Raw genomic sequence first — 12,521 nt, forward strand, 5'->3', positions numbered from 1 at the left:
TGACTTGGATTTAGAATTTGTTAAAATGATTTGGATTTCTCAAATCCGACCAAAAGTACCAAATCCAATGCACTGTAGCCTACACTGCCCATGCAGGTCCTCACGAGCTTCTTGTGCTCTTTGACTTTGTAGTTTTTTAACGATTTTTGCGGTTGATTTACTCAATTTTCAAGGTAAGCTTAGAAGGAAAAAAATATATATATTGTGAAACAATAAACAGTTTTGACACAATTTAAATTTGATTATACGGAATAGAGCAGTAAAACATCCTGCGTTGCGCGTTTTTCACAAATGCGAAAATCTCATTTGTGTCCAAGTTGGTCTGCTGCGGCGGAAGAAAGGGATGGATGGAGGAACCAGGATGGAGAAACCATTTTCTTCGCGTTAAAAATTAAGTTTTCCTAACTATAATTTAGATTTCCCCCTTTTCTTCCTAGCAGTGGGTACCCTATTCATCTTTTCATTTCCCAATTTTTTTTTCTAGCTCCAGTTCTATCTACTTTATTTTTATTTTATTTTTGTTTGTAAGTTGCTCGTCTCTTTTAGCCGAAGAATTTCGTTTGCTGCCAGAAATTCGTCTGCTACGAGGGGATGAACAACAAACCATTCACAAATAATAGCTAAATAAAAATAAACCAGATAGAACTAGGGCTAGAAAAAAAAATTGGAAAATGAAAAAATGAATAGTGTACCCACTGCTAGGAAGAAAAGGGGGAAAATCTTAATTATATTTATGAAAACTTATTTTTTAACATGAAGAAGTTGGTTTCTCCATAAGACGCTGCAGCCGCAGCAGACCAACTTGGACACAAATGAGATTTTCGCATTTGTGGAGAACGTGCAACGTAGGATGTTTTACTGCTGTATACGGCACCAGAATAGTAGTATACAGCGCCGGAGACATGCAGCGGCGCTTTGTCAGCCTTGTCACCTTTCAACTCCATTGCAGAGCGCAGACAATAACCTTAGATGCTGCGCACAAGACGAAGGGTTGGTGATAAGAATTTTTATGAAATTAAAAATAAAATAAATCTTAAGATCAAAGCCATCAGTTTTTGTTTGATGAAAGTGTGAACATTACAAAATTTGCATTGATAACATACTGGAAAAAGAGGAGTATTGATTCTAATTAAATGCTATCCTGCACTACGAAAGAACAGGTACTTTGAAAAGTTAAAAAAAGAAAGAAAACTTGTCTGCACTTTCTCACAGATTGAAACACGAATGGAAAATTTTTCTCATTTGACTTAATATAATCAAGTTTGGGCACAATATAGGTTTTAATTTTATGTTACAATTTTCTTCTAAAATAGTCTGATGCATCATGACTCTGGTAGATAAAAGAAGATTATCTGAAGCTTTAAAATTGACTGATCAGAAAATTTCAGCCTTTGACTTTGCATGGGGTCATTATCTTGAAGAAAATGTACTTCTAAGTCTGTGTGTCACTGGTGTTGGAGACATTACAGTGCCTGTTTCTTTGACGGTATTTACTTTATAATGTCATGTAGACAACCTTGGGAAACACATTAGGTCTTATTTCAGGATATTGAACGTCTGAAGAAAGCCAAAGAGCTAGAACACAGTGTTGCAGGAAATGCAGATCCTTTGGCTGATAACAAAACTATGCAAATAGATGCCCAATCAGTGATTTTTACTCCATCAAACTTTCTTCAGAGTGGAATTTCTGCACTGTCGTCAACTGCGATGCGTCACCTTGGAATTAATCCCGGCGTTTTAGCTATCGAAACACATTTAGACAAACTTTCATTCACTCCGCCTGGTGGACGTCTGGAACCAAATTTTGTTTTAAAAAGACAGCCAGGTAAAATATAGGTTTAGTCAAGTTTAATGGATTTATTCATCAAAAGTTTTGTTTTTTCTGGGAAAGCAGGTATGTTTGCCACCATGATTCTGCAAATCCCAGTAGAAGGTGGTCATACCGGTGGAACACTTAAAATTCAGTCGGGTAGTAAATCAATGGGTTTTAAGTGTGTGGTCAGCAACAACCATAAGTTTCACCTGACAGCCATCTATGTTGGTTGTAAGCAAGAGTTGGAGACCGTCACAGCAGGCTGGATGGCGACCTTATCGTTTAATCTTGTTTGGAAAAATGCTATGGCCATGGCTGATTCCCCTCTCCCGCTTCCAGCTTTATTAACAGTTTTAAATGAAATAACCGAATCGCTCAAGGCCTGGACAACCCCTACAGATTACGAACCCATACGTCATAAGGTCATTGCTCCGGTTGGAGCTTCTCCGGAAGAAATTGTTGCTTCCGTATTAGATACCTTTTTGCCTAGCGATCGTCTAGATTATTCTCCTACCGTCTTATCGCCGAACTCTAGATGTTCGAAAGAAGCGAGCAATATGCTATTTTTTTTACTCGAAGGAAAGTACAGCATAGCTGATCTAGGATTTGCCGATCTTACTGGACAGGACGAGAAATTAGCTCGCATCTTTAATTGTTCCTTATTTCTTGACACACATTTGGCCGTCATCACGCAGCATATAACAGGCGCTCTGGACTATAGCGATTTGGAAAAGGAGATATTATTAAATAAAACATTTAAAATTGAGCATTGGATAAATTCCACTAATACGCTCATCAAACTAAAAGGAATTGAATTTGACATACGAACTCAGTTGATAGGCGACATGCAAAAGCTCAAGAATTATATTGTCCACGAAGACGGCGAAAGCGAAAAGAAATTATCACCCGGATCACCTCGATCCTTTTTCTGCCACTATCCCGTCTTAGTTATATGGCCGAAGCCACAAACAATCCGCATCTATTGCCAATATGGCTTTGATGCAGTCCTTGATCGTATGGAAGCCGCGGTCGATATTTCCTCCAATTGTCAGGAGTTAATCGGTGATCTTGGCATCGTATTGTCATTCTGCCGGACAGAACCGTGCAAAGTTTGGAGAGATCCCACGATCAAAGCTGGCCATCGAACCTATAGGCTGCTTAGACTATGTCTGTTTTTACAAGCTCGTGACGAGGGACTAGAACTCCTTGATTTACTTGCAACGGATTTCTGTTCGGATAGTGGGAAGGATGCGCTTAGTCTCATTACCAATAGCAATTCACCGACGTATGTCTACGAGGGTATTCAAAGCGAAGATGTGGCTGAAGTCATCACTGAGTTCCAGTATCTCATCAGTGGTAAAACAAAGCAAAAAAAAGCTCTTGTCAATTGTATTTGTTCACTGAGCTTGTAAAATTGATTGTGTTTTTTATATTCTGCAGGTTGGAGTGCGTGTTTGGATCGAATTTTGAAATTGGCTACCCCAAACCGCATCGTTGAACAACTGGTTCAACTCATCAATCTCGTGAAACAGCTTTTGGATCGCTCGTGTTTAGAAGAAGGAGTCAATTTAATGGACTGCATTTCCTTGATCCTCAGGGATCTGGAATCCAACTTCGCCAAGGCTTTAGGACAGCCCGAATTAGATGCTTTCATAGATCAGCTTATAGTCATGGAAACTAATCCCATGACATCTAATCCATCGCGTTTGGAAGATTTTACCTCCCTGTTCCCTCGACTTGACTTTAACGAGCAGTGCCGCCTGGTGGTCGATCTACAAAAGGAAAAGTGTGCTAGGCTCCGTGACCTTCCATCTTGCCAACAAATGTTTCGAAACTTGTGTCATACCGTGTCCGTTTGCGATTTACGAGCCACAGGACTAATGCCTAACGTTGTCGTCCAGTTACTGACAGGCTATCTGAGTCTTGATGATGAAAACCTAGTGCAATCAATCACGAATCAGATATGTACAACAAACGTTCAGTCTCCGGAACCATCAGTTCAGAACAACGATTTATTGGAAGAAATTTTGTCCTCGTCACAAGTGTGGGAGCTAATTCCGACACTCCAATTGGCCAAAAAAACTGTTGTTAGCCTTGTAACTGCCCGTTTGTCGTTCTTGGTTTCTGTAGTTGATCAACCTGTTCCAGCAGCAGCAGCTGACGACAAGAACGACCCAAAATGTGAGGGTGTCCAGAACCCGTCGATGATGCAACCGTCTCAAGAGACTGTGAGAAATAGTGTTTCTCGTTGCGTTCATTGGGTTTTTCGATTGGAACGAGACAACGCGATAGAAGATCAACAAGGAATTGATTTACTCACCTCCCTTTATTCAAAGTGTTCATTGGAAAACTTGTGTCATCTTACATTGGATCTACGCGTACTGGACGGCCCCCTGTTGAAAGAAAATCCAACAAGCTGCGGCTTATTTGTTAATCTTTGCCAATTGTTAGTCAGCCGGAGCAAAGAAGCCATACCTCAAGTGCCGCAAGAGACCGTGATCGAAGTCGTTAAAACTTTCATTTGGCTGGGTGATGTCATACTGGTACGATCGCTGGTCAAACAAATTTGTTTAGCCGGAAGCGGAGGTTCTTGGGACCCTGTGGACAAAAACAAATTGCTCGAAACAATCGTAACTTCGCTTGAATCGTGGTGCGAAATTGGTCCGAGTTCCAGTCGACTTGTCCGTGACTCTTCAACTGCGCTGATTGGAGCTTGGATTGTCGGCTTGTGTCGTATTCTCGATCAAGTAGGCTCCGCTGCCACATTGAGTCGGCAAGCAGATGGATTGCGGAACAAGATTGCCATCTGCGTCAACATATTCATACGCACAGAAAAGAGCCAACCACGTACAGATCAACCGAGTATTGCCACTTTCTTTTCACTGTTGCTTAGCAAACTGTCCCCTGAAAGACTCTGTCACCTGATTGTTGATTTGCGTAAGTTGGACGCTACAAATTCGTCCTCATCGTTGCTGAAATCCCAGCCTTGCTTCGATGTCTACCGAGACTTGTGTCGACTTCTCGTTTCTCAAGATTTGAAAACATTTATGAAATCGTATGGATGGCTGGTCACCGAGGTGTGGAAGTGTTTCCATTGGTTCGCTGACGAAGAGACCTTTATGACTCTTTCACACAAGATCCTCGATGCTTTCCTTCCTGATCAAGAAAACCCTCTAGTGGCGAGGATTGTAACTTCATCAGAGCTTCGTCTGCTGGCCACTGCGTCGTCGTACGGGAAAACGGCCTTTTGTCTCTTCCTGGATCAACGTATCAATCGTTTAAAAAGCATTTCAAAACCATATCTGTCGTGGGACCATCCTTATGCTGTTGTTCCTGGTCATCCAGAAGTAGAAGCTTTTCTTCGATCATCGCACAAGTCGATGATGTATTCCCATTTTGGTACGTTTTCGGCCGCTTGCAAGTTTGCTGTCCGAGTGAGTGGCACGAAAAACGGCTACAGCGTCCAAGTCAATCCAGTTAAAGTGGGCAAACGATTCCGATGCAAAATCGATAAAATGCTGAGTCGTAATGCCTTGCTGAAAAAAGAAATTAATGATTTGGCCGAATTTCTGGGAAGTCTCAAGCGAGCTGACAGTATCGCAGCTGGGCCATCCTCTAAATGCAGTAACAGTCCAGCCGAAAGAATCACGTTTAAGAAGGAAATAGTTTCATCTGATGATGAGGTTTGCATCACCCGTCCAACCAAACGAGCCAAAGCGGAATCTTCTTTCATCGCCAATGCTGTTGATTATTAGTGACGTGCCTTACCTGCCGTTTAGCTTGCCCGATTGAAATGTATAGAAAGCAGGTTTGGTGAATTGTTCATGTTTTTAGTCCTAGATAGTGTTCGTTCGTGTTTTCTAGTAGAAACATAGAAACTCAAAGATTCTTGGAGATTTTTTTTTTTTTTTTCAGTTGCTACTTTGTTACCATGTTACATCTTGTACTAATTCACTGTGCAGGAGCTACATCTTTGAAAAAAGTTTCTGATTTGATCTTGGCCAACACATTTTTGTTAACGAGGCTCGTGCGCCGAAACCCGGATCTGTGGCACGTGTTGTTTAGTCACATAATATTTTTTTTTTTTTTTTTCGCAGTGCCTGTAAATGTTAAAAAAACTCAGATAATGAATCATTCCCTAACCAAAGTTTTACGAGTGAATACAACCAAGATTTTGTTCTTCAGTAGTCATGCAATTTTACTTGGTGTGATGAAATGTGAATTTTGTGTTATTTAAAAGTTAAAAAAAAAAAACTGTTTCGCTGATGAAACAAAACGCTTGTGTGAAGTTAATTCTGCTTCATTGTGTCATAGAGTCACGCTTTATTTCACTCGACATTGTATGGATGCATCCGTGCAATACAGAAACTATTGTGTATTATTTCGACAAGGTTAGGAAAGTTGGGGTCTTGTATTGGGAAGCAATAAATGCTGATAAACAACGGTTTCTTGTGTGGCAAGCTTTTTATCGGAAACAGACGTCAGCATCAAGTCCAGCACATCTGCAAGGGATGTGTCCAGCCTTGATATCGTCAACCGAAATGGTGTACGTTTTGGTGTAGTCAATTTTCGATTCCCACTCGCAGTCGATGTCCATGTAGGATTCCCTGTCTCGGCTGTAGGGCAAAAATTTCGGAAGGCCAGGCAATAGTTCGACATCATCAGGCGTGGGATTACTAGTTTCGTTATTGAAAAATAATGAAATAAATAAGTATTTAAAAAAACAAATAATTTTGTATCACATTGGTTGAATTGAAAAAATAGAACTAACCCGTAATAAGCAAAGTTTGTCCAAACTTGAATCATTTTCAGCGATAGGTCTTTCTCTCGCTCATCCAAAAATGGAGGATCAGATGGGAAGGGATAGATGAACAGGTAAATCATCTCGTCGGCGTGATCGACACCTATATAAAAAATCACATCGATTTGATGAATATAGATGTACTGTATTTTTTAAATTGAATGTAATAGAAGTGTTAAGACTTACCATGATCAACGGGTGGGTAATTCGGAGGGTTAGAAGCAAACAGGTAAATGAACAAACTGTTTCTTCCCTCGTAGTTAAACGAGTACCAATACGAATGCTCATTGTGCAAGGAGTGAAGACGAACAGTTTCGTAGCCGGCCGATTTAAGGAACAGAACGCCCAGCATCTAAAATGAGATAGCGGTACACACTTTAACTTCGATTCTACAACAGTTAACGGGTGGGAAACTTTACGTCCGTAAGTCCTGGAGTCATTGAAGTAAAATCTCCCATATCAGCGTCGGCCAGATATTTGTCAACCAAGGCATCGGCCAACACTCCAGTATCGTCTCGAACGTCTTTTTGGAAAATAAGAATGTATCATTGATAAATCAATTGTCCAGGCTACACAAACTAGTTGACGGAATGCCTTACGGAGTGCCTTTAGAATATTTGGAACGAGGTCGTTTTCCAAAAAGGTTGCATTTGAGGTCATGTTGTTGGGTTCCAGGTAATCCTTCCAGGCGTCTTCAAATCAAAAATTGGTAACGTTCCATTCTGTTAAACTTTGAAAATCATAATTCTGAGAAAGACTTACATGAAAAAACTAGCACTCCTTCGTGCTTGTTGGCACCAAACCTAAAAAATCGAAGGAGTGTGGGGAAAAATTGAGTTTGATCAGGTTGAAGAAATGTTTGCGTTGTTGTCAAAGGTTTGATTTAAAGAAACTTGAAAAAGAAAAAAAAAAATGATTGGTCATTACATGATTGGTACGTTGTTGTAATTTCCGGTTTCGAATTGCTTCCTGGGTTCAACCTCGAGTATCCGTTGCGCTCCTGCGATTTGCATGACAGGATTCGAGGCCCCGAAACCCATACCTCCGTTCTTCAGATCTTCTTCCTGTCACATTACAACATTTATGCTCAAAACATGTTTTCATTCACTTCTACTGCATTTGATCGAACTTACGCGGAATTGTCCGTAAGCGTCGATTAGAGCTTGAGCATCGATGGTACGGACGCAGTCGAGCAAATCTTCGTAAGGATCAAGAGGACATCCGGCGATCTCGGCCACTCGCATGGAAGCCTTCTTTCCTCTTCCGTCGCGGTCTACCGCCCATTCGGCCAGGACAGAGCCACTCTCTCCGATGGCACGGTGGAAGAGCCCCTTGGCTTGTTCGGCCAACAGCAAAATGGATACGCTTGCACTGCCTGCGCTTTCACCGGCGATAGTTACCCAGTCCTTGTTGCCTCCAAAGTATTTGATGTATTTGTTGACCCAACGAAGGGATTCGATCTGGTCAAAAATTCCGGCGTTTCCAGGCACTTCGTCAGTGTCGAAAGAGAGGAAACCTAATTTGACAATCGATTGGATTGTAATGGAATAAGTCGTTTTCAAAAATAGGACGTTAATTTTGTAGCGACCTAGAGGACCCAAACGGTATTGAATAACAACGAGGACGACGTCTTCCTCCATGAATCTTCCTGGTAGATATTCGATGGCTTGACCGGATCTGAAAGAGCCACCGTGAATCCAAACAATGACAGGTAGAAGCGTGTTGGGAATAGAGCTATCATCGGTCAGCTGTTGTGTAACGTCCGTGGGAGAAAAAGAATGCATTTCACCAACATGAAATCGATTATTTGATTAGATATTTTAAATTAATTGAACTACTGTATATGTATAGCCTTTACATATGGGGTGTATATGCTGACGGAAAGGCAGTCCTCCTTTCCATATGGTAAGTGTTGGACACATCCCGCATTATTGTAGATGGCCTGTACGATCTCGTCCTCGGGGTAAGGTTTTCGTGGTAGTGGAGGCTAAGAATATAAGAAAACATTAGTGTTTCACAAACATAGTAAATTTATTTTGGTATTAATTTTTTTTTTATGTACTAAGGGGATATCCAACTCTTGCAATTGCCGCTATATTATATATATATCGACGTGGATTTGAGAATAAAGTTAGGTATATACAAGAGCTGCTTATCCCGTGGTTTGTAAAAGAACGTTGTTGTATATTATAGAAATTTGTTCTCACTAAAAATCGCATCTCAGGTGTGGGCATTTCGGCGTAGAAGACACTGCGGAAGCCCCAAAACGTGCGGTTGTTGTAGACGGAAGATTCCACCGTTCCGTTGAGAACTCCATAGCCCGGAACCGGATGAATCACCGTTTCAACTGGTGGTAGTTCTGGTATCTGTGGTAGTCCAGGAATATTTGGTAACTTAAACGTGCAAGAAACGCCAGCCATCAATGCGGTTAGCAATGAAGCTACGATAAACAACGACGGACGTCCCATGTTTGAACAGGTCGCGCTGGAACAACGGCAACTGCAACGCCACTGCCCCAATCACCAATATTTATGGCTGTCGATTTATCGTAAGTGCAATCGTTTTTCTTTATTTGTTTTTTTCGTTGGCTCTGTCCCTGTCTGTCGATGGATTTGATCGAGAGACGACGTCTGACAACAACCAAAAAAGATGAACCATTATAGACGCAAAGAAACTGCGTGCAATCTATATCTGGTACATTGATGTTTGAAGTCATAATCAGTTCGTGGTCTGATTACGAAAGCTGAAAACAAATAGAACTGGAGGAGTGTATTCTGTAAACAACATCACCGTCTCGTACAGTTTAACTGACCACCTTTATAGGCGTCTCGTAGAGTTGCTGCTTAATTAACTGTTTTGGACAAAAATCTTTTTCGAAAAATCTTAATTCATACTTTGAACATCGAATTCATTTGAATAGCAGACCTACACGTCTTTCTTTCAAATGTTTTTTTTTTTTTTTTTGCTTTAAAAGAAAAATGTCGTACATGTGTAGAGCAGAAAGGTGAAATATATGAAACTCAAATGACGGTAGATTAGTCTGTTTGATTTAGTTATTTTATCTCCAACAAATAAAAACTACTATATTATTTGATTTTTCAGGATGAATCCATTTGCTTGAGTCACGCAGTACAGCTCCCAAAACGTCGATAAGAAATTGAATAGATTTCGAATGTCTCTCACCCGTCAAACTGAGCCATATCAAACATTCAGTTATGCTGTTTGTTTGATAATTTGTTTTTGTCAACTTTCGAAAAGCGAAAAATAAGACGTGATCTTGATAAACGCAACGTATGTGGTTCGTTCAAGAATCAGTCTCGAACTGCGAGACATTTTGCCGCAAACAAACAAAACTATAATAACTAAATAAAAGGCAAAAAATCACCTCGTATAGTTTGTTGGCTGATTTCAAATGAAACTTACGAGATCATTGCCAAAATTGGTCCCCAAATCAAGTAAGAATCACGTTCAATCTACCATGTTCCGCGTGATTTATCAGGGGATGTAGCTCAGATGGTAGAGCGCTCGCTTAGCATGCGAGAAGTACGGGGATCGATACCCTGCATCTCCATGTTTTATACCTTTTTTGGGCTTTTCCAAAAGCAAACAGGTTTGGAGGAATTACATTTTTGTTCGGAGCAATGGGCCGCATTCCTAACCCAATATTTTCCTTAAGGGTCGATATTTGGCTTGAAGCGTTTCTGGTCAAGTCTATGGAAAGAGCCCTGTCGTAAATTGATCAATTAAAATTTTTATTTGGCGCCGTTCTGTTCATTTAAAAATAATAATTTGATACGGGGGATGTAGCTCAGATGGTAGAGCGCTCGCTTAGCATGCGAGAAGTACGGGGATCGTTACCCTGCATCTCCATGTAAGTTTTGTTTGCAATCAAATGTCTCATCGATACCATATCTTTTTTGGGACGTAACTGTTTCAATGTACGAATCGCCTAGCAGACCAAAATAAGCTTTCGAGTTCTACAACAGTTTTTAAGATGAAGATAAGCCAACTTTAGTTAATATTATTATATTTTATGCAATGCAATGGAAGGCTTAAGGCTAAATGCGTATATATATGGAACAAAAAATTAATTAGGCGTTGTATATACTGTATATGTTATAATTACTGCAGCTATGTCGCCTGGGTTACGAGTTGTTACATAAACCTATTTGTTTTGGCCCTGTGTACTGGAAACGACAAGGCTGTAGCGTATAAAAAAACTGGTGAACAAGACGCAACCCATATGAAATCTTTCGGCGATCAAGCGGCGAAATGTATAAAGAATATGTCCAATTAAATTCCATTTACGGACCTGTCAAGGAAAACAGAATACGAATTCTATAGTGGCACCGAAAGCAATGTGTAATCAATTGATTTCGCCTTATCTGTCGAGGAGTTTATGTCTCCCTAAAAATGTATGGCACCTTTGCATCTCTCGAGAGCCATCAGATTCCCGCAGTCGTAACATAAAGCTCTTTTGAAAGCGACTTGACATCAATTTCGAGTGAATTACCTATTAAGAGCAAGCAACATTGACGACATTTAGACCAATTTAGGAGAATACGTTATCACCTTGTTATTTAAAACATTTTCTTATTAAAAATCGAATGGTAACTTTATTGAAAAGAGAAACAAGATGCATTTCTTGAAAGGCTAATCTAATCTGTCGCGTGAATCGAACCAAATTGCTTAGATGTCTGAAAAAAAAAGTCCCAGGCGTCAAAGCGGGGCGACGCTGGTTCTCTTGTCAAACTTAAAAAAAAAAAAAAAAACTGGTTATCTATATTGCCACACTCTGGAAGCCATTACCCGGTAATGATTTATTTTATATTTTTTAAATATATTTTTTTAATTTTCCGTGTCTTTTTGAATCATCAGCTATGACGTCATTTATTGAAACGCCTCAAATGGATTCTTGGGCGCGCCAATCCGACGGGATAGAAAGACTCACGCAGACCGCCATCGTTCTTAATAGACACCGTCATGTCTAGTCTTTAAAATAATTTTGGGAATAAAATAAAAAAAAAACTAAATTTTAGATAATTTTGAATCGTGTATTGAGAACGTCCCGCCGTCACGCCACTGTATCACGAGACTATATAGAATCTTGCTCAAAAAAAAAAAAAAGAGCGCACGAAAAATTGATTACTTATCTCTATAATGTACAAAAGAACAACCTTAAGACAATCAAGCCAAAAAAGAAAGAAAAAAAAAATTGAAACGTCAATGTATGTCGCGGGAGTTGATAACAAAATTATTTTGACATCCCACTGGCTAATGTAAAAAGGCGTTGCGGTTGCACGGGAAATCTCTTTTGTGGGAGGCTTTACTCATTCCATTATATATCGGTCGCCATCTACAAGTAAGAAATTCAAGTTTGAGAAAGCCAAATGAAATTAAGGCCAGATTTCAAACTTGGAATGGGACTCATCAATTTTTTAAGATTTGAATAATGTTTTTTTTGTTTGTTTTTTTTATTTATTATTTTTTTTTTTTTGCATACCAAAAGAGTACAACTTCATGGATAGACATTTCAAAAAAAAAAAAATAAAATAAAAGAAGGCAATTGAAATGTTACATTAATTATTGGTGAAATGTAAATAGATGTCGAGGCGGATTAGCGCCGACGTCTAGAGGTGGCCGAGTAGCTAAGTGCCAACAAGATGATTGGCCTGCTGATAAAGCCACGGGAGAATGAAGCTTAGACACGAAGTGGAAAAGAGAGAGACAATATAAGGTAGCCCGGGCCAGTTAAGTAGGAGGAGTTCAATATTCCCCTTTTCTTTAAAAAAAAAAAAAAAAAAAATGGCCGAAAAAAAAATATATATATATAAAAGATGAGGATGCGTGATATCATAAGAAAAAAAAAAGTTGTCAGTCTTCTCGACCGCTGGCTCCTGCATCTCT

General features: G+C 39.8%; 2 protein-coding genes across 4 annotated transcripts; one reads left to right on the top strand and one right to left on the bottom strand.

Moving 5' to 3' along the window:
* Positions 1-874: 874 nt before the first annotated feature.
* LOC116929409 lies at positions 875-6,000 on the top strand. 3 transcript variants are annotated; one of them, XM_045177520.1, is made up of 5 exons: positions 875-990; positions 1,314-1,486; positions 1,546-1,825; positions 1,892-3,169; positions 3,254-6,000. In XM_045177520.1, the coding sequence occupies exons 2-5, from the start codon at positions 1,325-1,327 to the stop codon at positions 5,566-5,568; spliced, it is 4,035 nt and encodes a 1,344-aa protein (XP_045033455.1). In that variant the 5' UTR covers positions 875-990; positions 1,314-1,324; the 3' UTR covers positions 5,569-6,000. The 3 variants fall into 3 exon arrangements, with proteins under 3 accessions (XP_045033455.1, XP_032792519.2, XP_032792520.2); XM_032936628.2 differs by having other exon boundaries at positions 921-1,160; XM_032936629.2 differs by having other exon boundaries at positions 922-1,160; positions 1,895-3,169.
* A 106-nt stretch (positions 6,001-6,106) lies between these two features.
* On the bottom strand, positions 6,107-9,216 carry LOC116929410 (acetylcholinesterase). The gene is made up of 11 exons (XM_032936630.2): positions 8,822-9,216; positions 8,473-8,601; positions 8,203-8,362; positions 7,748-8,130; positions 7,542-7,678; positions 7,377-7,417; positions 7,214-7,306; positions 7,034-7,137; positions 6,801-6,966; positions 6,585-6,717; positions 6,107-6,489 (listed from the first exon to the last, which is right to left on the bottom strand). Exons 1-11 carry the CDS (start codon positions 9,080-9,082, stop codon positions 6,279-6,281), a joined length of 1,818 nt encoding a protein of 605 aa, XP_032792521.2. The 5' UTR covers positions 9,083-9,216; the 3' UTR covers positions 6,107-6,278.
* Between the last annotated feature and the right edge of the window lie 3,305 nt (positions 9,217-12,521).

This window comes from Daphnia magna, linkage group LG8, assembly GCF_020631705.1.
Source record: "Daphnia magna isolate NIES linkage group LG8, ASM2063170v1.1, whole genome shotgun sequence".
Lineage (NCBI taxonomy): Eukaryota > Metazoa > Arthropoda > Branchiopoda > Diplostraca > Daphniidae > Daphnia > Daphnia magna.

What these genes read in the sequence shown, in the direction of transcription:
- LOC116929409 (XM_045177520.1), top strand. Translation starts at nt 1,325, where the DNA reads ATGACTCTGGTAGATAAAAGAAGATTATCTGAAGCTTTAAAATTGACT. An exon ending in CAGTGCCTGTTTCTTTGACG is followed by an intron (nt 1,487 to 1,545) that starts GTATTTACTTTA and finishes GTCTTATTTCAG; the next exon opens with GATATTGAACGTCTGAAGAA. An exon ending in GTTCCAGTATCTCATCAGTG is followed by an intron (nt 3,170 to 3,253) that starts GTAAAACAAAGC and finishes TATATTCTGCAG; the next exon opens with GTTGGAGTGCGTGTTTGGAT.
- LOC116929410 (XM_032936630.2), bottom strand. Translation starts at nt 9,082, where the DNA reads ATGGGACGTCCGTCGTTGTTTATCGTAGCTTCATTGCTAACCGCATTG. An exon ending in TGACTCCAGGACTTACGGAC is followed by an intron (nt 6,967 to 7,033) that starts GTAAAGTTTCCC and finishes ATCTCATTTTAG; the next exon opens with ATGCTGGGCGTTCTGTTCCT. An exon ending in ACAAACTTTGCTTATTACGG is followed by an intron (nt 6,490 to 6,584) that starts GTTAGTTCTATT and finishes TAACGAAACTAG; the next exon opens with TAATCCCACGCCTGATGATG.